Source organism: Telopea speciosissima, chromosome 10 (assembly GCF_018873765.1).
Source record: "Telopea speciosissima isolate NSW1024214 ecotype Mountain lineage chromosome 10, Tspe_v1, whole genome shotgun sequence".
NCBI lineage: Eukaryota > Viridiplantae > Streptophyta > Magnoliopsida > Proteales > Proteaceae > Telopea > Telopea speciosissima.
In genome coordinates this window covers 53,757,582-53,780,613 of record NC_057925.1, presented here as the reverse complement: position 1 = coordinate 53,780,613, position 23,032 = coordinate 53,757,582, and the positions used below count along the sequence as shown (strand labels likewise).

General features: G+C 39.1%; 2 protein-coding genes across 2 annotated transcripts; both read left to right on the top strand.

Annotated features, from left to right (window-relative positions):
• Nucleotides 1–5,304: 5,304 nt before the first annotated feature.
• On the top strand, nucleotides 5,305–7,572 carry LOC122643104 (auxin-responsive protein IAA16-like). Its single transcript, XM_043836735.1, has 6 exons — nucleotides 5,305–5,668; nucleotides 5,794–6,020; nucleotides 6,199–6,334; nucleotides 6,613–6,674; nucleotides 7,272–7,319; nucleotides 7,432–7,572. The coding sequence occupies exons 1-5, from the start codon at nucleotides 5,355–5,357 to the stop codon at nucleotides 7,307–7,309; spliced, it is 777 nt and encodes a 258-aa protein (XP_043692670.1). The 5' UTR covers nucleotides 5,305–5,354; the 3' UTR covers nucleotides 7,310–7,319; nucleotides 7,432–7,572.
• Nucleotides 7,573–14,933: 7,361 nt separating this feature from the next.
• Nucleotides 14,934–15,534, top strand: LOC122643746 (pathogenesis-related protein PR-4-like). Its single transcript, XM_043837334.1, has 2 exons — nucleotides 14,934–15,239; nucleotides 15,343–15,534. The coding sequence occupies exons 1-2, from the start codon at nucleotides 14,973–14,975 to the stop codon at nucleotides 15,532–15,534; spliced, it is 459 nt and encodes a 152-aa protein (XP_043693269.1). The 5' UTR covers nucleotides 14,934–14,972.
• Nucleotides 15,535–23,032: the final 7,498 nt, after the last annotated feature.

Genomic DNA, 23,032 nt, shown 5'->3' with positions numbered 1-23,032 from the left:
TGGGGCCCATCGTCACCTCAAAACTGTCTAAGACCCAAAACTGACCCGGTCGGTCTGCCTAGTTAGCCCAAATGAACCAGACAATTAAACCTCTAGGACTTTAATACCAAACCTTGCAAACCAATTTATGATCAAAACCTTCCTACTCTGTCAAAATGCTAACCTAGAAACCTAGCTAGAACCCATGGATTAGCTTTCTGGTTCACTGGTCTAACCATTGAACCGGACCCCACTCACACTAGGGGTCAACTTCAACTTAAAATTGAGCTAGACCATCTACCCACTTCAAAGTTTGGGCATGTCTATCCATTATTGACAAATGAATGTGGTGTAGTTATCACAAGCATTTAGAGGATCTTTTATAACTTTCAAAATAAAAATCACTCTCATGAGAGCTGTTTAGTGGTTAGTGCTTAAATGGGCTGATGAAGAACCTTTGAATTCATAAGAGTGTGGTAGGTTCCTTTAGCTTTCCATTGAATTCTCTTCCTTCAGCTTAGGACAGGTGGTTGTGTACATAGTAGAAAAATTGGTTGGGTTCAATCGGGTTCGGTCGGGTCTAGCTGGGTCTCACGGTGCTTAAAGCCTGCACCTTGATCGACTGTTTAAGTCTTCGGACCGGGTTAGATCGGATTTTAGGCTATAATCGGGTTAGTGTAATCAGGCCTTAAACGGTGTAAAATCGGGCATCTGGTTCAATTAGCAAAGCTACCAACTCAAACCGGACCGGACATAGGCATCTGGTTCAATTAGGAGTAATCATGGTTTATGGTTGACAGGTATAAGCATTTAATTGTTGGTTTATTATGTAATACGCAGTTTAAGCTGTCACGAATTAGTAACTAGTTACTAGGGATGCATGAGAGAAAAGCATTAAGAAGACCATTGGTTAAAACGTTGTTGGATCAACAAGAAAAGAAGAGATTTTTATTCTTTTCACATGGAGATATTGGAAAGTTCTTGGAAATGTACCTATAATCATCCTTCAAAGGAGATTATGCCCTTCTTAATTAATTAATTAAAGAGGAGTAATCATTTATATTATCTGATTAAATAATTTATTCCTCACTTTAGGGTAATTGCCTCCTGCTCTCCTCCCCCAATCCTTCATACAAACACCGACGCTATTAATGGAGGGTGAGGGGGGCGGAATTCATGCATTCATTCACATTGGTTGCAGGTTAGGGGGGGGGGGTTGTAGGCATTTTTTATCATGTAAGAAGAGGGGAGGGGTACCTTATAAAAGAAGTCCTAGAAATGCTATTGGAAATGCCCTTAAATTCCTTAAAAAAAGGACAGGTAGGATACTCTCACCAGGGAAGTAATTGGTGCTTTGTATTTGGTAGGGCCCTTGTTATTAATTTTTAAGGGATTATTATTAGTAGGAGAAGAAGTTACTTATAAAAAAGGGTTAGGACATTAGGTCCTAATTAGGGGGTAGAGGGGATAGAACTATAGAAGAACGGAAAAGGAAAGGGTAGGAAGAGGGGAGAGGCGGAGAAGGGAAGGGATGCCCTGAAGCGGCGCACATGGGAGAGGGTTTGAGGAGAGGAGACATGCCAACAAGGTCACATGGTTGGGAGGGCCCCATCCCTATGAATCTCAGCACATGCTTCCAATCAGTTGACTTGTCCCACACCCTCAACATTTGGGTCCCACTCCCTTCTCTTTCTCTCTCTTCTCTCTCAGGCTTTTTTTTTTTAAGGTTTTTTAGCTGCAGAGAGAAACAGAGAGCACAAGCCCAAAAGCACATTGCAGTTTCCGTATCAAGATAGAAAGTGAGAGATAATGAATGCTGCTGCCGATTCTTTTCCGATCTATTAATCGAATCGTTATCTCACTGAGTTATTCTTTTTTATATTATGTTATATATGCCAGGTAAGTCCTTACAGGCTTGATGTAACCATTACTAAGAGCACAACTTCCTCATGAATATATACCCATATTATTGTAACACCCCCCCCCCCCCCCCTTTGAAATTCCCATATACCCCCTATTATCAGGGTTTCCCATAACAGCCCTCTCTCCAATGCCCGAAACTACAAATGGGCATCGGAGGGAACCTCTTCCATGATGATATAATTTTTAATAGGGTTGATGTTCTCTGTGCCACAGAACAGCTTGCGCCCAAACACATGGGCTTGCTGTTCAAAGGGGCAGGGTGGTCATTTTGCCCACCCTATGTGTCTGGATGCAACCTGTGCCCCCGACACATTGCCATTTTAATATAAGTAATTTAAAATATTGAGAGCATAATATGGAAGAAACTCTACTAAGGGAAAAACATTTAATGCATTTTTTTTTTATCAAGTCTCATTTACTAGAATGCCCTAAAATGCTTGTCCCCTACGTAATACCTAGGGCTAACCCTTGCAATCATGGATTTAGGCTATGTTTGATATCCATTCTAATTTGAGAAAATAGAAAAGATATAGTTCAAGAATACATTCTAGACCCATAATCTATTCCAATAATGAATACCAAACACAGCCTAAGTTAAAGCAACAATTAAATGAAAACCTCTCACTAATGACAATAATAATTGTTTAACTAACTCAAAATATTTTGTTTTACAACCCAGTTGATGGAGCCCGCAGTAAAACTGACTTTTTTGTGTCCCACTGAAAACTAAGAATAAAGGGGAAAATTTTCCTTCACCATGCGATTGAAAGTTCACCACACAATGCTAGGATTCACAAATCCTACAGAATTTGGTATGTTTCCCAAAATACCCTCCCAATACCTTGCCACACTATTCCTAAGGTTCACAAACCTATGAAATATAACCAATACTAGAGTTTTGATTGAAGTGTTAGCTTCAATTCCCTACATTCTTTTTCAGCTTTTTCATTGATTGGCTCCTTTTGTTAAAGGGTTACTATAAACTGGCTTATTTATGAACATGAGATATAATGATATCTCACAAGTTTCTTTGGTTAAGCTAGCTTTCTAATTCCTTATTTCTGATTACTTGATTGTCCAAGGGGTTCTAAATAGTTCTACCCAAATGCGTTTTAGGACAACCATGGGGTCTATATTTCATATCAATGCTTTTAAAGTGTTTTTCTCTAAAGTAATTTTTAGTTGTAACTAACGCAGCCTTCGTACGTTTGTGTCCCCCTCCACTTTACCCATGTAAGGGATGGAAGAAAGCATATCAAGGAAATTTTTTAGAAATTTTTTGCAAAGAGTTAGGCAGCATGGCCACCCTGTCTGAACATAAAAACCCTTTGAAATAGGAGATAAAAATAGTAAAATCTTTATGAAGTTAGCTAATTTTTGTAACCGGTTGTGTATATTGAATGGTCAATTCTTGAAGACAAATGTTTGTTTATTAGTTGGTTGGTGCCTTTTCAGTAGAATGGAGGTTCCCAAGAGGTTATATGTTCATCTCTCCTATCTTCATCTTATGTCGTAAGGCATTTCCTGTTATGTGTCTAATAGGGCCCACTCTAGTGTATGAGCGTTAGATTAGGCCAGCCTAGTACGAGATAGGCTAAAGGGCTTGATTTAACACGTTCCATCAGCTTCGGAGCTTTTGACGTATCGATCAATTATCTAATATTTGGTATCAGAGCTGGGCACCACATCACGGGTTCGAGTCATGAAAAGGGCTACCTAAGAGAGGGCTACCTAAAGTAGAGTGAAAGCCAAGAAAGGACTACCTGCCGCCAGGTAAAAACCCTGGAGCAAAGTGGAGCCACTTGAAAAGGGCTATCTATCGCTAGAGTGAAATTGCCTAGAGTAAGAGCCGTCGAAGACAACTGCTACAGAAACGTGGTGGTCTGTTATGTGCCTAATAGGACCCACTCTAGTGTATGAGCGCTAGATTGGACCAACCTAGTATGGGATAGGCTAAAAGGCTTAATTTAACGCGTTCCATCAATTTTGGAGCTTTTGGCATATCAATCAAGTACCTAATATTCCCTTTCCCCCTCCCCCCTCTCTCTTGTAGTTGCAGTTAAAGTCCCATAGGACGGTTAGATAGGTAGACCAAAAAAAATGTCAATACTTCAACCCTTTGACGAGCACACAAGAATCATGTTGGAGTACACTATCTGTTTTTTTAGGACTATATATGGTTATTTTAGTAAAATTAATGTATAGGGTTTTATTATAAATTTATAGCGAGGGTTCTTTCTCTGTAATGCAATCTAAAAGAAGTGTGAAGACCAGTGACTGCAATCCTATTATTCCGTTGATAGTGAAATAGATCTCATCTCACTGTTGACGTAGGCAATCTTGCCGAACCACGTAAACCTTATATGCACTATATGATTTTTTGTTTAGGATTTCTATTTTTTTCTGCATCGTTATAGGTTTTGTTTTCTACAAATTAGGTATTCTTATTGAACTACTTAAGTGTTGATAGTTTAAGAAACACGACCATGTACGGAAACTTCACTCAAATTTAATTAAAATGTGATTGTGTGAATAATATTTTCTTTTTGCTTGAGAAAATAAAAGATTTCTCTTTCATAATTACATTATACATTGTTCTTTTTTCTTTTTTCTTTTTTTTAATTCTTTGGTACCAAGATTGCCTGAGGAGTGAGGTGAGGGGAGAGGATGTCGAAATAGAGTAAGATTAGGAATCAATCACTCAAACTCCCTGGACTTACACCAAACTCACTGGTTGGTAGCCACCATTGCACTAAAAGTGCTTCAGTGTGGATCTTCACTCAGCCTAACGACGGGGTTCATCGTAAAAGGGTCGAGAGAATCTCCTCATCCATAATGATTTGACAAGGATTGGGCTCTTGGAGCAGTAAATCTCATAATTAAATTTCAACCCCTTGATTTAAGAAATTCTCGATCAAATCAAAGGATCAGATCCCATGGCTGAAGAAATTCTCTTATCACCAAGAAAAACTCAATCCTTAATAGAACATGGTGTGGCGAAATTAGAAATCGGAAATGAATCGGCGATTCATACCCAAGACTCCAAGATAAGTCCAGTCCTTTGCCACCACAATCATTCATTTGCTGACGTTATCATTCATGTCATTACGTTCACACGGCAAAAAGCCTCAGAAAATCCAGCTCATCGGACTCGACACGTGTCAAGATCTGGTCGGTGGAAACACGGCTGTACAATGCACAGTCCTTCACTCATATATTAATACACGCAGCGCCAAACATACCTTCTTCCGAAGTTTATTACCTCTTCGTCTCCTCTTTCCATCTCTAAACCACAAACCACACGAGACCCAAACATCTCACAACCAAACAAAAGCTGAGCAACTCAACTCAGAGGAGATAGAAAGAGAGGGAGACTGTGAGAACGAAAGGATAGATTGAGAGGGTGAGTGGACAATACATCTTCTTCTTCTTCTTCGATTGCCGGAATCCTAATGGAAGTCGGCCGGAAAATGACTAAAATGCTCGGCGGAGCGGCGGCGGAGAGCAACAAGTACAGCTTGAATTTCGAAGAGACGGAGCTGCGTCTTGGCCTACCAGGTGGAAGTGGAAGTGGAACCACCACTGATGGTGAAACCACCACCAACAAGAATGGTGGAAAGAGAGGGTTCTCGGAAACTGTGGATTTGCAACTCAACCTTCCGTCGAAGGAATCTTTGTTGGATTCAACTGAGAAAAAAAGCTCAATTAACAAAGAGATGAAGAATCTTCTTCCTTCCTCTACTGATCCCTCCAAGCCACCAGCCAAGTATTCCTCTTCTTCTTTCATTTCCATGTGAATTAAGCTTTATTTTCTTGATTTTCAATTAGAATTTCTATGGAATAATAAGACTAATTTGCTTAGTTAAACTCGGTAATTTTTTGGGTTTTTAGGGCACAAGTGGTAGGTTGGCCACCTGTTCGATCGTTCAGAAAAAATATCTTGTCTGTCCAGAAGAACAACACTAGTGAGGATTCTGAGAAAGCTAACGGCAGCGCAGCTTTTGTGAAGGTTAGCATGGATGGGGCACCTTACCTTCGTAAGGTAGACTTGAAGATGTACAAGAGCTATCAAGAGCTGTCTGATGCTTTAGGAAAGATGTTCAGTTCCTTCACCATAGGTACCTTAAATATTCCTTCATCTATGCTTGTATTTGGTGGAAGTAATTAATAATCCATATCGGATGTTAGTAGTCCGATGTAAAGATTTATAACGGCTAACTTTTAAGAATGAGTTCTATCCAAATCTCTAACAAGTGTATTTTGATCTGATCTTTTCTTATTGATCGATGAAAGAAGGTAACTATGGGCCACAAGGAATGAAGGATTTCATGAATGAGAGCAAGTTGATGGATTTGTTGAATGGTTCTGAATATGTACCCACATATGAAGACAAGGATGGAGACTGGATGCTTGTTGGTGATGTCCCTTGGGAGTAAGTCCTCTTAACCCTTTTGAGTTCTTGTGCTATTCATATACATTATAGGCAAGTAACTGTTTTTGGTCTCTGCAAAACCTGGCATGCCATGCAAGGGTTGACTGTTGGGTTTCAAGCGGATGGTGGAAGTAATAATTCCACATCTGACGTGAGTAACCCGATGTATAGACTTATAATTACTTTGGCACCCTCTCTTTGCCGGTTAGTTTTATAGCTTCATTCATATAATTCAAGTAATGGACTTACTAACTTTTTTTCTTCTTAATTTAAACCAGGATGTTTGTTGATTCATGCAAGCGATTGCGTATAATGAAGGGATCAGAGGCAATTGGACTAGGTTGGTACCTTGATAATTAGTTTTCACATCTACTTTGCATAGTAAATTTGTAATTAGGAAGATTAACAATGCAACTTCTGATAAGATATACAGAGATTAAGTAAATGATGAGGTTATCAACTTTATAATAGATTAATAATATGTTAGGTCACTCTCTAGTCTCTAGGGATTAGCCCTTGAAATTACTTTTGGAATAGCCTTTTCCATTAAAAAAAACTACCACTTGTTGCCACTGTTTCAAGGGTTTTCTATACACTTCTGCCACTTGCAGCTGCCTCTTTTGTTACAATTGGAATTTTCTAATGAGAAGACCAATAGAATAGTCCTAGGAAATAGCTTAAGAAATGAGAGGCCGTAGACACCCAAAATGGTAATTTGCTTTAGACACCGAAAATGATAGTCTTTTTGTATCATTTTTTTAATGACTAGCTTTTAAGGATGAGTTCTATTTAAATCTTTAACAAGTGGTATCAGAGAAGATCTTGATTACTCACGCATTGAAGGCATAAATAATAATCCTACATCAGATGTGAATAACTCACTTATAGGTACTTATGCACTCTCTCCTTAACTAATCCAATATTGTGTGAATTTCAGCACCAAGAGCCGTGGAGAAATGCAAGAACAGAAGCTGAAGAAGAAATCGCGACCCATCCTGCTCTTTTGATCTCCCAGTTTCTTTCTCCACAGGCTAAACTGCAACGAAGAATTTGCGAGAGAGATGGATCGAGCAGGCCGGGTGGCTTGGTGTATCTGTACTACTAGTGTCTTTTGATACATGAACATAAAATGATGTATTTGTTATGGATAAGAAGAAGTAATAACATTTGTGTCCAAGACCCTGTGGCTATGAGATCTAGTTGAGCTTTGCTTATTTTTAATGGTGTGTTTGTTATTCTTGTCATCTTTGTTGTTACTGTTGTAACTGTTCTTGTTTCTTTACTAGTTTTCTACTTTAATTCCTTCAGTTTTACTGTTATAGTTTTCTTCTCATTATTGTGAAATCTTTTTTTGGGTTCTTTTGATATTGAGGAAATTATTTGGTTTGAATGGGCAGAGTGAAGAAGGGAGCATGGCCATGTGAATGTTGCTGGATATTAATGGAGCTCCATTAGTTTATGCTCTTTGTTTATTAGTTTTGAATCAATTATTACTATAAATACAAATAGTGACTATTGTCTCTGGGTCTGATATATATGATCTTTAATGGCTTGAAATTCTATAATGAAGCATTGGTGGAAGAGGGAGCAGCAAAGCCAGAACTTAGCTTGCATGCTTGAGTTATTTATGATGATAAGAAATGAACTTTTAAAAAAATTAAATTAAAATAAGATAAATGGGCTGTGTGGGTTCCCTTACACAATGATTCAATAAGGGCCGGTGGTATTTGACCTCTTCTGTGTAGAGAATATTAAATTCACCAACCAAGTTACAAGAATCAATCAAATCAAACAAGTTATTTTGGATATCTGATTATCTGGTCTGACATTAATTGTTGGGGTCTTATGTATACATCCATCTCCCTTAATAGAAGTAAATATATTTAACTACCCCTAATAGGAAGAAGAACATTTCCTTTAATGGAAGTAAATATATTTAACTATATATCCCTAATAGAAGAGGATGAAGATGATGATGATAAAAGGAAAAAAATTGTATAGAAGTTTCTTAATAGTACATCTTATAGGATAAAGTTTTCCTCCACCAGACTGGAATATTCACCGCATCATCCTAGGTAGGGTTTACAAATCCCAATAGGTTTTAGTATTTTTCCAAAAAAGCCTCGTGATTCCCTCTCTTGTTCATCCCACACCCACAGATTCCGTCTCTTGTTCGTCCCACACCCACGGTGAATAGATTCCCATTTACCTTGGGTGGAGGGAAACTTGGTCATATCTTATATGTGTGTAGAAGAGAAGTCACGGCTTGGATTAACCATACATGTCATATTTTGTAAATTAATTCAATAAATACCTTCTCATTTATTGGCATGCATCCCATGTATGTCCATGTACCCTACCTCTAACAAATATTGTTCATTCTCACATGACCCTTGATCTTCAAAGCTCTGTTTTGTCACATGAAAAAACTTTGATAGGGTTGAAATTTGATATGTGATTGAAGATAATGTGATTCGTTATCGTGTAAAATGTTGAAACATATTTTATAAGTAAAAACCTTTATTCATTGAAAAAAGAAAATAATGGCTTCATTCTTTTCACCAAAATAATAATATAGTGGACCTTAGTGCAACAGTAAGGTTGCTCCATTGTGATCAAGTGTCACAGATTCGAGGTCTCTGGAAACACTCTCTCTGCAAAGTGGGGGTAAGGCTACTTACATTATGAATCTCCCCAGACACCCCGCAGTGACGGGAGCCTCGTGCATTGGGTACACCCTTATTTAATGAGCCCTAGTCTACAATTTAGATACTTTCTTGTATGCACTTTATTACTTGCATAATTCTACTTTCTATCCATATACTTAGATTGTTACTACTTATGAAAACCTTATCTTTCTTTCTATGGTATATGAAATTCTAAAATGTTTAGTGATCTTTACACCATAAAGAGCACTACTCAATTAATCATTATTAAGATTTCTTATAATAGATGTCAACTTGTTAAGCTGGTAAACTATACCAGAATTTGTAGCACAGGGTTTCTAGGTTCAATTAGCCTCAAAGTTTGATTAGGACCACCAAATCCATGAGATACTAATGTTCTATTAGATCAGTAATAACAATGTTTAAATTAGGGACCACTAAATCCATGAGATTAATCACCAAATCAAAGAGATAATCTTGTTTCTATTAGAATCGAAACCTACCCAAATCAAAGAGAGAGATAACCTTGTTTCTATTAGAATCTAAACCTACCCAATAACAACTACTCCATATGGTCCTTTTAAGGTTGAAGGATTTGCTCAGAGGTTGGAAGCAAATGTTTTTAAGATACAGGAATAGTGGTCCATTTGGTCGGCCAACACTTAAACATGAAACAAGGGACATATTCCCAAAATTTTCTCAAATTATCATTTCTTTAACACCCAAAATCCGGCACCGAAATTTTGTGATTCTTTTGAAGATACTTTATATTATTTTATATCAAAGTTGATAATGAAGTACTTCTAGAAACCAAGTAAAACATACATCAAGGAAGTTAAGGATCCTTCAGTTAGAATTGATAAGTTTTTTCCTCTTGCATCTTCAGTTATGATAAGAACATAATAATAATATAATTCATCAATTTTGTTTTCATCAAGGTGGTGAAGTGAGAAATTGTAATCTTCTTTTGATTATCCGTGTTTTTTTTATTAAAGTTATTTAAAGTAGGGATAAAAATGAGTTTTTCAAAATAATTAGAAAATAAGGGATGCGCTTGTAGCGCAGTGGTGACTGCCAGTCAGTGGATCAGGCATAAGACCAAGGAGATCCACTCTCAATCCACCCCATCCCTCCCACTCCGGATCGGATGTCTGACGGACCCCCACAACTCGACAGAGATAGACCATAGCAATTTATTTTTTTTTAGTCAGTCCTAATCTACTCTAAGCTAGAAGGGAAGGCTAAGACCAGTGGTCTGGCTAGATAGACCAATATGGCTATTGGCTTTGTGTAGATTGTTAAGATGTTGGGGTAGAGTTATAGTCCAATATCAGTTCCCATGGTTCCTTGGTTCTTTCCCCGTGTGTCATTCCTGGTGTACATTCTTTTTACTACAAGTGGAAAGACGTATGGGCAACGTGTAGACAGAATGATTGAATATTGAAAATTAATTAACGGAAAAACGTTCTCTTCATTGGGGTCAGCGGATGCAGCCAGAACATATGGGGGCAGGTGATATGATCAGCCTGCTCCCCTGAATGATCGAAATGATGCGCCTATCCTGTCCTATGTGTTTAGGCACAGCCTGCACCCCTATGCGCTTCTAGGCAAAGAACATCACCCTTTAATTAACATAATAAGCACGGAGTTCTAATACAATATTGAAGTAGCTAACTCAAAAAAAAAAAAAAAAAAAAACTTTTAGGTGGAGAGGCCCAACTAGTGTATATGACGACATCCAAATGCCTTTATGTGCACTATTTAGAGCAAACCCAGCTCGATTCTGATCCAGCTGAGTCTGTTTCACTAGGTGCATGTTTGGGTACACTTTATGGGCCTCAGCTATTGGGCCCCTCATGAACGATAAGGTGGTTCTAGTAATATTCCTTGGTTAGGTTTGGAATCTTTAGTACCTTCAGGACCATAGCCCAAGAAGCTGGAGGGTGGCGGGCTTATGGGCTTATGGGCTTATGAGATGGAGGAGGTAAAGATTTCAAACCCAAGAATCTTACTGGCCCACTGGCCCCAACCCTTTGTTCAAGCTTTTGCTAGTCCAGAAGTTGAAGCTCCATGAGCTTTCCCGCCTTTCCGTAACTTATTCTACGTAGTTGAAGGAATCCCAGCCAGTCGGGTGCAACATGGGCAACCAACCCTAACCATTGTGTTTCACTCAGCTTTGGTTTCAGGTAGTTATCGAGTTGGCTTAATGGGCTCTTATCGATATTTTGTAGGGTCATTAGTGGGTCAATTAATGCAATTTTTTTTTTTTATCGCTTTTCCGGTTTTTTCCTGGTTTTTTCATTGGGTTTGGTCCTGTTTTTGGTTTCGGTCTACCGAAATCTTAAAATCCCAAACCGAAGATGAACCGATAAAGCACTCTGTTCTGTTTCGATTGGTCTGATCGGTTTAGGCTAAGAGTATGACACACCTACCCACCATGACTTCAATTAGGTGTGGGGTTCATGTGATAGAGAGCCCGACATCCAATTTTTTATTTTTTTTTTGTCATTCCTGTCGAGGGCCCATAGGCCAGTAGGATGGCAGCCCAAGAGTGGCATCCAAACTCCAAAAGGAGAGTGCGGCCCAGGTGGGGTGTGAACAGTAAAGGGGGGATTACAAAATGTATGTTAAGCATCAATGGGAGGAGAGTCAAACAAGCGACCTCTCCCTATGATTCTTAAGTCAGCCACAACTAGCAGCCACCATCACGCCAAGAAGTGCTTTCCCCATCCAATTTAAATCATTCGACATGTTTCTTTTCAACAAATACCGGAAGTGCCTTAAAAATTGAGTTTTTTGTTAAACAAAATAATGAAAATGTCACTAGAATATATTCCAATAAAATACCGGAAATGCTAGCTCACTCCAATTGGTCCAATTGGATCCGACGGTCAAAGACCGACACTAGGATAACCGGTTAGTAAACGGTCTAGTGCCGGGCCTAACCCGATTATGAAAAGGGTCTGTAATGGTGTTTGGTTGTGGCTCAACAAATGCCTGATCGACACTCTTAGCCAACTGTTCATAACCCGATTAACTCATTTAAGCACATTTAGTCCAATTATAACCCCTATATGGCCCATTTATAACCCGATTAGTCAATTAACCAATTGAAAACCCGATAAGTCTATTGCCATCAGCCAGATTATAGACTGATAGCCAACCAACCTTATAGAAGCGTGTCCATGCCTTAACTTACAATGACCAATCACCTAAACAATTGATTGGTAACGGTGTGGGGCTTTAAATTAGTGGAGACCAATTAAACCCGACCAAAATCAACTGAGCCACTTGGGCACCCCTAGCACCATGCGACATCATCATGCTGGCCAAGTGTAGTGGTCGTACTTCGTTGCTATAGTTACAAGGTTGCGTTTGGTATGTATTCTTGGAATGCATTTCAAGTCGATTTTTGTATTCTCAGATGATAAGAATAATTGTTTTTATCGTTCAAGAATGCGAAATCGACCTAAAATGAATTCCAAAAATGTGTATCAAACACAAGCTCTCCTATAGTCCCATATACTTGGCCTCTACTTCCCCAAACTCTCTTAAGAGGAGGGGGAAAGAAAGGCTTTACCCCAATCCAAACCCATACTAAGCAGATCGGTATAAGGTTGGGCTGTCAGATTTCAGCTTACCCAGTGGGCCCAAATCAAACAGTAGTATTTGAGGATATCATTATATATATGACCTATAGTCCTGATCTACTACGTATACTTATGCGGCAAAGTGACCCGGTAACCGACCACAGAGCATGGCACATGACCTAAATCCCACTTCACCCCCACAATTATATAATATTTTGAGAGAGGGACTTTTAGAATTACAAATACTGAAAATCAATTATGTATCTCATTTTTTTTATTTTTTACCTATGATGTATAATACCATTTCTGCCCCTCTTATAGTATCTCCGAATCCCTATTGTCGAAGTCGAGAATTACTACCCTCTCTTTTAATAATCTAACAAACCAGTTCCATGGGTGAAGGGAAACTTCGGTTCTATATAAATTATTAAAAAATAAAAAATAAAAGGTGACAAACTTAAGGAATATGCTCTTGGATAAAATAAGCTAAAGTCAAAGAAACAAATCGAAGCATTAAAGTGATCAATGACAAAGTAAAAGAAAGAAAAAGAAACAAGAGGTTTGGCAACCTTAATTGTTGGTAGAGTGGGGAAACAAAGTTAGGGTTAGGAAATGGGAAATGGGAGAGGGAAGATAGGTGTTGAAAATGGGAATTTGATTTTCTCCTCTTACAAAAAATAATTAAAAGTTGGTATTTTTTTTTTTTTGTTGATCTCATTTTATTAATTATAGCATTCAACCCTAAACTCTAAAATGAAAATGAGAATTCCCCCCCCCCTCTTTTGATTTTCTCCTCTCTTCTAAAAAAAATAAATAAAAATTTAAAAGTTGGTATTTTCTTGGTTGATCTCATGTAATTAATTATAATATTCAAATATTTAATCGGAATACATTAAATTGGATGACTCCTCTATCAGATTTTTTGAAGCTAAACTGTGATGCCAGCTTGTTTACCAATTCAAATAAGGGTGGTCTGGATTTTGTATATTTTTTGACTCCTTCGGCAAACTACACTCTGCAATTTCTGAATCAGTCTCCTTCTCCTTACCAATTATGGGTGAACCATAGTCTATTCACTCGAAAATGCTAAAAGCAATGGCTAAAGATTTTCTACAATTAATTGTTGAGTCTAACAACAAAGATGTAATTACCTATTTGCATGACAAATCCAAGACCTCTCCGCTCATCATCATATCGATAATTGAGAAATACTTACAATAATTTTAGATATGTTCTATGATATGTTCTATGGGCCACCAACAACTTAGTTGGCTCTCTAACTACAAGGCCCTATGTTTAAAGTGTGACTCACGTCTTCGTACTAAGATGGTCCTTGGGATTCCAGGTGTGTAGCTTCACATCCTCGTAAACGTGAGTTGGACTCCTATCATTAGTATGTAATATGTAGGACATTTTGATCTATTTTCTTCTTTTATTTTTTATTTTTTTGTTAAAATTTTGATCAATTTTCAATTCATAAATACATGAACAATATTGTCCTCCGTCCATAAGTTCTTCATGCCTATCTGAATAAATTTTCTTCATCAGATCACTTAGGCGGCATTTATGTGGCACAAGTCAAAAGACTTGATTTGGTAGAGTTGCCTAATCAAAAAAAAAAAAAAAAAAGATTTGGTAGAGTTGCCTAATCTGACTTTGACGCCTCCCCTCCACTCCAACCCAAAAAAAAAAACGAAAAACCCAATCCAATGAAAATGGCCCAAGTCCCAACTTCCTTGCACGTTAGAGGGATCGAAATTCTATGTTGAGTTCATTGGATTGAATTCTTTATTCTTTACTTGAAGCCGCCTCACACTATTTGAAGACCAACCGGATAAATTCCAAGGATATAAATGGATATTTGAAAATTCAACTTCGATTGCATATGCATCCGTGTAAAAAAAATTCAAATAATCTGAAAAAAAATTTATCCGATCCAAGTATATATTCAATCAATATTAAAAAAAAAATTAAATAATTAGTGATCTTGAAGGTTTTTAAAGAGTCAACAAATTCTAAAGAATGAGGAAATGAGAATCATGAAACTAAGAGACATAGATTAACAATAAATTGTTGAGGGAGGAATATCTGAGTCACACAAGTCGGATATAATCAAATAGTCAAAATTTTGAATTTGATTTACATCCGTATCCATTTTCATTTAGAAATATCCGTATTCGATCATGAACTATCAGGATCCGATCACATCTGATCCGAATTTGATTCTTTTACATCTTTGATAGATTCCCTCACTGTAGAGTCTTCCCCCACTGTCTATAAATTTCATGTCTTTCTTCCACCATCTTCCCCCATAGAATCACACCCAAAAAACCTCCAAAACCACAGAAAAAGAGAAGGGCTTCTGCAAGAAGAGAAGAGAAGATGAGGAGTGCATACTATCATCTTGTGTTCGTTGTATTCCTGCTGAGTATAACAGCAGGTGCGATGGCACAGAGCGCTACAAACGTGAGAGCAACGTACAATTACTACAACGCAGCTCAGATCGGATACAATTTAAACGCTGTGAGCGCTTATTGTTCTACTTGGGATGCTAACATGCCCCTCTCTTGGCGCAGCCAATATGAATGGACTGCCTTCTGCGGTCCCTCCGGCCCAACCGGCCAGGCCTCCTGCGGCCAATGCTTGAGTGTAAGAAAAATTATAACTCTTCTAGTAATTTCGTCGAACAGATCGCACTCACATAGTATTACGAATTTAATGAGTTAAACCTGAAATTCACAATTCGTTGCAGGTGACAAACACTAGAACTGGAGCTCAGCTAACGGTGAGGATCGTCGACCAGTGCTCTAATGGAGGATTGGATCTGGACTGGAGTGCTTTCCAGAAGCTGGACACTGATGGCTATGGCTATAACCAGGGCCACCTCATCGTCAACTACAACTTCGTCAGCTGCGGAAACACTCTTCCCCTGCTGCCATTCTAACTTTGATGTTGTGTTCATGTACGCCTCATTAAGGAAGGAACCAATCCTTCATAAATAAAATTGAAAAATAAATTCCATCTCATCCCGGATCCCTATTTTCTTTTACTGAGTGTACCATTAATGGTTATTTCTTTAAAGTTGGTTCATCTTTTGTAATAAGGAGAAAGTTTTCCTTTCACCTTCACCACACCATCCTCTGATTTCCAAAAATAACCTCATAAGACCTTTTTGTGTGCATCTAAAGTCTTGCGATGAATGGATTCTCATTAAGAAAAACTCAATCCAATAAATAAGGGAGAGGGATGGGCACACCGTCATATGTGGTAAGCTAATCGGGGCCACTGGAGTAGAATGAAGCATCATACACGAGAGATATGGAGGACATTTCAAACGGGAAGAGAGATAACACAAATGGTGTAACTTATAATACACTGGCGGTGTGCCCAACCTTTTCACACAAATAATATACCAAGAAACTAAAGTTAGAATTGATTTTGATATAGATCATAGAATTACCAAAAACTTGATCCAATAGAACAAATTTATGCTTATAGAGTTGAAATCCTATGATATCTGTCACGTCACTTCACATAGAGTTAGATGACAAAATTACTAAAAAAGGACTTATAATGTATTGTTTAAGATATTTTTTACTAGTCTCGTTTGAATTTTCCATGGTTAGATGAAATGATCAACCCGTACTTAAAAATCTAGGGCCACACAAAAAGATTCAAAATAGTGGCAAACGGGCTGGGCTCAAGTCAAGGCTGTGTTTGATATGTTCTATTGGAATGCATTCTAGGTCTATTTCTCATTTTCAAGTGATAAAACTATTTTTATCACCCAAGAATGCGAAATTGAGTTGGAATACATACCAAGCGTTGTCTTAGCTTGAATATCCCAAGGCAAGCTCGGCCAATTGGGCAGTCTTGGTCTACTATATCTTTTTCATGTCATAGGAAAAATTTGCATATATTAAAGGACAAAGTTTTCCTCCGCCCATAGAGGACAGTTCACCACCATCCTAGGGTTTACAAACCCCTTCTAGGGTTTTTGTATATTCCAAAATACCCTGTCGATATCCATTTCCGCCCTCTCCCACCCTCGGTGAATGGGATCCCATTCATTGTGGGTGGAGGGAAACTCGGTCCTATATTAAATGTAAATTATGACACTTAATCCATTGCCACTACCTTGCAACATTTATACCACCACGGTTTTTAAAAACACTTCGAAAGAAGGAATATACGGTCGGATCTTATAACTGCGACTGTAGACCATTTTTGAAATGGAAAATTATCCTCTTAGGTTTTCTACCTGGTACAGTTCCCTAGTGCCTCTAATAAGAGGGGGTGGACCCCAGGGGGACAGTGTGTTCAGGCAGGGGGTAAGGTGGTCATTTTCACCCCCTATGAGAAGAATCAGACGAAATGTATCAGGCAAGGAACCTGAGAGGATAAAGATCCTTTCTAAAATACAATGGTCGATTCTGCGGTGGATGGGCCACGATTTTTGGGACCTATGGTGGGGGAAAAACTATCACCGTCGATGACATTTTGTAGTAGTGAATTCAATTCACCAGAAAAATTAGAGGCCAAGTGGAATTCTCAATTTTCTCACAACCTGATAGTCCTAGGGCCTATTGGTAAATGTCAGGCCATTCTAAGGTGTACCCAGTGCACGAGGCTCCCATCACCATGCTTCAATAAATTAGTCTCGAATCCATGGAATTGCCTGGATTGAATCGGTATCGACCAAGGGTGATCCTAATTCTTGGCCGATCCTATTATGATCCACTTGTATGACCCAAGGGTAAAAAGGTAATAAATTCATATTTTTTAATAAAAAACATTGGCAAATTCGTATGATTCGGATCAATATCAGGTGAGATCGATCCATGAACTGACTCTTGATTATTAAAACCCTATCCACCATTGCAGGATCAAGGGAGGGTCATAATGTACATTGACTTATCCCTGCTTCGTGGATAGGTTGTTTCCTTACTCGAACCCACGATACATTCTCATGAACCTAGGAAGCAAAAACACAAAATCCACATAGTTAACCATTTCCATAATCAAAAGAATGTGATGGACACTGAAAATGGTCAACTGAAGAGGGGGTTCGTAAACAGTTACTTGCTCAGTTGGTCGGTGACTTGCTAGTAGAGTGCCCTTAGAAGATCAAGGGATCGGCTCTCTTGTTTCACATTTGTGCCATAAGGCAACCCCTTTTAGTGGTTAAAAAATTTCTTGTAGTTGTAGTTAAATAATATTGGGCAGTTAAATCGATATATTAAAAAAAAAAGAGACCGCGAGGGGGGGGGGGGGCTTCTACAACTTGGAATAGCATTTGAAGAACCAAAATCTATAAGAATGAGACAGTTAAATTTTTTGTTTTTTTATAGAGATTCAATTGTTGTTGAACTGATCCAATTTCCCAGGCATAATTATCACCTCCAATTCGCTGCATGCTCCAATTCCTCTAATAGGGGTGGAAATGACCATCCTACCCCCTGTCCAAACACACTGCCCAAGGTGGGGTAGGATGGTCATTTCTGCCCCCTATGTGAGAAATTGGAGGGGGCAACAACTTGGAGGGGATAATGATTCGACTCGCATAGACATGGTTGAGAAATCGGCATTGGATCGATCGATACGATTCTTGATGAGATCTAGTATCGGTGGATCGATCTTGTTTCAATACTCGTTTCCACATAAAATAACGCATAGAGAAGAAGAAGAGAAAGAAGAAAGAGGCGGGGAATTAACGTGGTTCAACTCTTGAGAGCCTACATCCACCGATCAATCTCCCACTCAACTTATTTTTCGGGAGAACTCTATTATCTTTAAATAGATTACACTGAGAGTGATTTGTATGTTTAATATGGAAACTACAATCACACTTTGATCTGTCTTATTCCCTACTATAATGGGATTGAGATAAGGATTAGAATGGCTACAATTATGGGTGTCAATCCGATCTCACCAACACTCCCCTCCAAGTTGGAGTGAAGATTCCATCTGAAGTCAACTTGGATATCAACAGCAAAAAAGACTTGGAGAGAGCTTTGGTAAACACATCACCAACTGGTCTTTACTTGAATATAGGGCGTTTCAACAATTTTCTCTTGCACCTTTTCTCTCACAAAATGGCGGTCAACTTCTATATGTTTTGTCCTTTCGTGAAAGACGGGGTTTGAGGCAATATGAATGGCGCTTGATTGTCACAAAATAATTTCATCGGTACATTTGGAGTACCAAAACCCAATTCTTGAACCAACAATTGAAGCTAGACCAACTCACTAGTGGTAGAGGCCATGGCTCGTACTCGCCTTCGGCACTTGATCCGCCACCACGCTCTGTTTCTTACTTTTCCGGTAACTAGATTACCCCCAACAAATGTACAAAAACCGAGAAGTGGATCTTACATCCGAAGGGCTACCGACCCAATCGGACATCGACATACCCTATGATTTCGGCATGCCCATGTTTCTCCATAAGCACTCCTCGTCTGGATAGGACTTTAGGTATCGCAATATCCATCAACAAGAGCCATATGCCCTTCCAGTAGGGGCATGCATGAATTGATCGACATAGCTAACGGCGTAGGCAATATCGGCCGTGTGATAGTCAAGTAGATTAACTTTCCTACCAACCTCGAAACCGACCAATGTCCATCACTTTGGGGTCAAGTTGTCAACAAATTTACTACTGTAATCCATAGGTGACTCGGCGCGCGCTCCCAACTTCCGGTCTCTTTTAAGAGATCAAGAACATACTTTCTTTGAGATATAAACAAGCCCTTACTTGAACGAGCAATTTCAATACCAAGGAAATATCTTAATGCCCCAAATCTTTGATGTCAAACTCCTTATTTAAATGTCGCCTGGAGACTCGATTTCCAGGAGATTGTTACTGTGACAATAATATCGTCAACATAGCGAGAACAACCACGGTCCCTTTGCTATTGTGTTTAATAAACAACGAGAATCGACTTTCCCTTTGTGAAACCAACTTCTTCAAGAGCGTGCTTAATCTTTCATACCAAGCACGTGGCAATTGTTTAAGCCCATATATAGCTTTGTTAAGCTTACAGACATGACTCAGATTGTTGCTCCAAGTGATGTCCAAGGGGGACATCCATATAAACTTCTTCCTCCAAATCTCCTTGCAAGAATGCATTCTTGACGTCCATTTGGAAGAGCGGCCAATCATTATTAACGACAATAGACATCAAAACTCTTACAAGTATTCATTTTACTTACAGGTGCGAAGGTCTCTTTGTAATCTTCCCCATATGTTTGAGTGTACCCTTTCGCAACCAAGCGGGCCTTGTAGCGCTCAATAGACCCATCATTCCCGTATTTGATTTTATACACCCAAAGGGCAACCCACAGAATGTTTTCCTTCGAGTAAAGTAGTAATGCTCCAAGTGTTGTTTCTACTAAGTGCTTCTAGCTCTTCCTTCATAGCTTTTTGCCAAACAGGGAATTTTTGGCTTCAAGAAAATTTGCGGGTTCTTTGTGAGTATCAATGGCAGATAAGAATGCCCTAAATTTGGGAGAAATATTGTCATATCCCATAATCTGTATAGGAAATCGAGTGGAGTAATATGTGGTGAAGTCTCGAAGCACAGTCGATGGTGAGAGATGCGAGTAGACACATACGGTGGTGCAAGCGTAGTTGCTTCACTTTGATCACCTGCATCACCAATTGTATCAACAAGAGGTGTATCGTATGACCAGTTTGGTCATGAGCATGAGCCTCGGTCCGGGTGATTGGACCATGAATATTACCATCACCATCACGAAGTTCATTGGATGCATTATTATCAATTTTTGGCATAGGGACACTTCAACATCAAGGTCACTGTAATCACTACAATCGGGTCTTTCCCCACATGCGGTCTCCCCCGAAGGTGATCCTGTGAGAAAAAAACATGCGAGTCTCATCAAATATGACATCACGAGAGAAATAGACTTTGTGAGTGGAGGGGTCAAAACACTTATATCCTTTCTTGACGGAAGAATATCCCAAGAAAACACATTTATGAGCCCTAGGATCAAGTTTCCCACGAGGGAATGTACAAAGCACACACTCCCAAAACACGTAGATGAGACAAGCTAATGGGACGTCCCAAAAGAATTTCCACGGGTGACTTGTATTGTAGAATTTTGCTAGGAAGCCGATTGATAAGGTAACAAGCTGGTTAGAAAAGATCATCGACCGGTAGGGCTTAGACAAATGCCCATAAAATAATAATGAACGGGTTACTTCAAGAAGATGACGATTTTCCGTTCAGCCACTCCGTTTGTTGAGGAGTGCCAACACGGGAGGTTTGGTGCACAACCCCAAGGCTCTTAAGAAATGTTTGAAAAGGAGTATTTGTATACTCGGTGCCATTATTAGTTCGAAGAACCTTAAGTTTCGTGCCATATTGAGTGTGAACCAAATTGCGAGAAATCCTTAAACACTTGAAGAACCTCACTTTTAGAAGTCGAAGATAAAGCCAAGTGGAGCGAGACATATCATCAATAAAAGTGACAAAAATTTAAATCCATCCCTAGAATCAATCGGGCAGGGGCCCCACACATCCGAATGAACAAGAGCAAATAATTCATAGCTTTATGAGTGCTAGAATAAAAAGGTAACCGGTCTTTGCTAAAAACGACATGTATCACAAGAATGGAATCCAAAGTAAACTCGGAATTTATGTGAGAGAGCACATTATCCGAGGGGTGCCCCATACGCAAATGCCAAAGCCGAGTAGTAGCATCTTTATTTTTCTTGCAATCAAGGCTTCTCTTGGAAAGTCTAGAACATAAAGACCATTCAAATCGCCCTTCACCAATCGTCTTCCCGTGAGTTTGTCTGAAACACTACCTTTTGATGGGAAAACACAATATTGCAATTCAAATCTTTAGTGAGCTTAGTGACGGATAATAAGTTGGAAGACAGATCGGCACAAATAACACATCACAATTTGTAGAAAATAAATTTAATGTTCCACAACCAAGTCTGGAACTTGCATGCCATTGGCAAGAATTGGGGAATCATTAGAGAGTGCACGAAAATTAGATAAACCATAAGATGTATCTTGCACATATGATCGGTTGCTCCGAATCTATAATAAAATAATTATGAGTATTTAAAGCGGCTAAGGCAAGAGAATTACGAGTGAGCCATATTCTTTGGAATGGGCGGCGGAGAAGCTGTTTGCTTGTAATAATTTGTTGAAGGCTAGGAAGCAATCTTTCCCAGAGAGGTTTGAAAATCGGGAGTCGCATTACGAGTTGCAACTTTCGCATCACCCCCTTTATCTTTGTTGAGTGAAGATGCGGATACAACTTCCAACGCATGATCCTTAGTATGCCCATCTTTGTTCACGGTGCTTCAGCAGATGAAATTTTGAATTGCGAGGTTTACCCTTGTTTTTATCGAACTGAATGGGATTTTGAAGAGTTGGTAGCGGCATGGGTGAGATTTCATCAAATCTCCCCACGATTTGGAATCGGGATTCATCACTCGACGTCGAGTCTCTTCCCTTTGTATGGTGGCACGAGACCATGGCAAAAGATGGGAGAACAGGATTCATGAGAATTTGTCGTCTAAGATCTTCATACTACGGCCGAATACGCCAATAAGCTGAAAGATTCGGTCTGTTCTTCCCGTTGAATATAATCCTTAACATCCTGAGTGGTGGGTCGAATCTGCAATTCATCCCATTTCTTTTGAATGCCAAGGTGTTCAAGAAATGTCGACTGAGGTCCGAGAGGTATGAACAATTTCTTGTTGTAATTCAAAAATACGTGAAGCATTGTCTTCAAGACCATACATAGTCTTCAAAGCATCCCAAAGAGCCTTAGCATTCTCGGAATAAGCAAATATTTCATATATAGATGGTTCCATGGATTGAAAAATCCAAGTCATAACTTGGTTATCATTAGCATGCCAATCGGCAAATTTGGCATCAATAGTGGCGGGAGCCACATCGGTTCCGTTAATGTAACCGAGTCTAGATCGCCCTCCAAGGGCCACAAGAACAGCTCTAGACCACGACCGGATAATTTCGCCATTAAGGAGGATCGACGTTAGTCGATTATTGGTCTCGGTGGTGCTCGATTTACTTGAATCAGCCATTGTAAAAAAACACTAATATAGATATAGGATGCGAAAACTTATCGTGAATAGAAGAAGCGACAGACGTCTCAAAAAAAACACCAATCAATAGCACCCTTCTCCATTGAATGAGGAAAAGCACGCCTCCTTTTTTTTTTTTATAAAAGCGAGACTCAAGCCTTCACGTGGTTCCTTTCTCTTGGACTGAACCACAAGGAACAATTGTCACCAAGAACGAGGTCCAAAAAATGCGAGGTCTTCTTGAATAAAAATGGATCCGAAACGTGGAAACCAGATTGGTCTTCCCACTTGAATAAAAAAGCGAGAATGCAGCAATCAGATTTCAACTTCTGCAGGTCTTCTTCTTCCAAAATGAG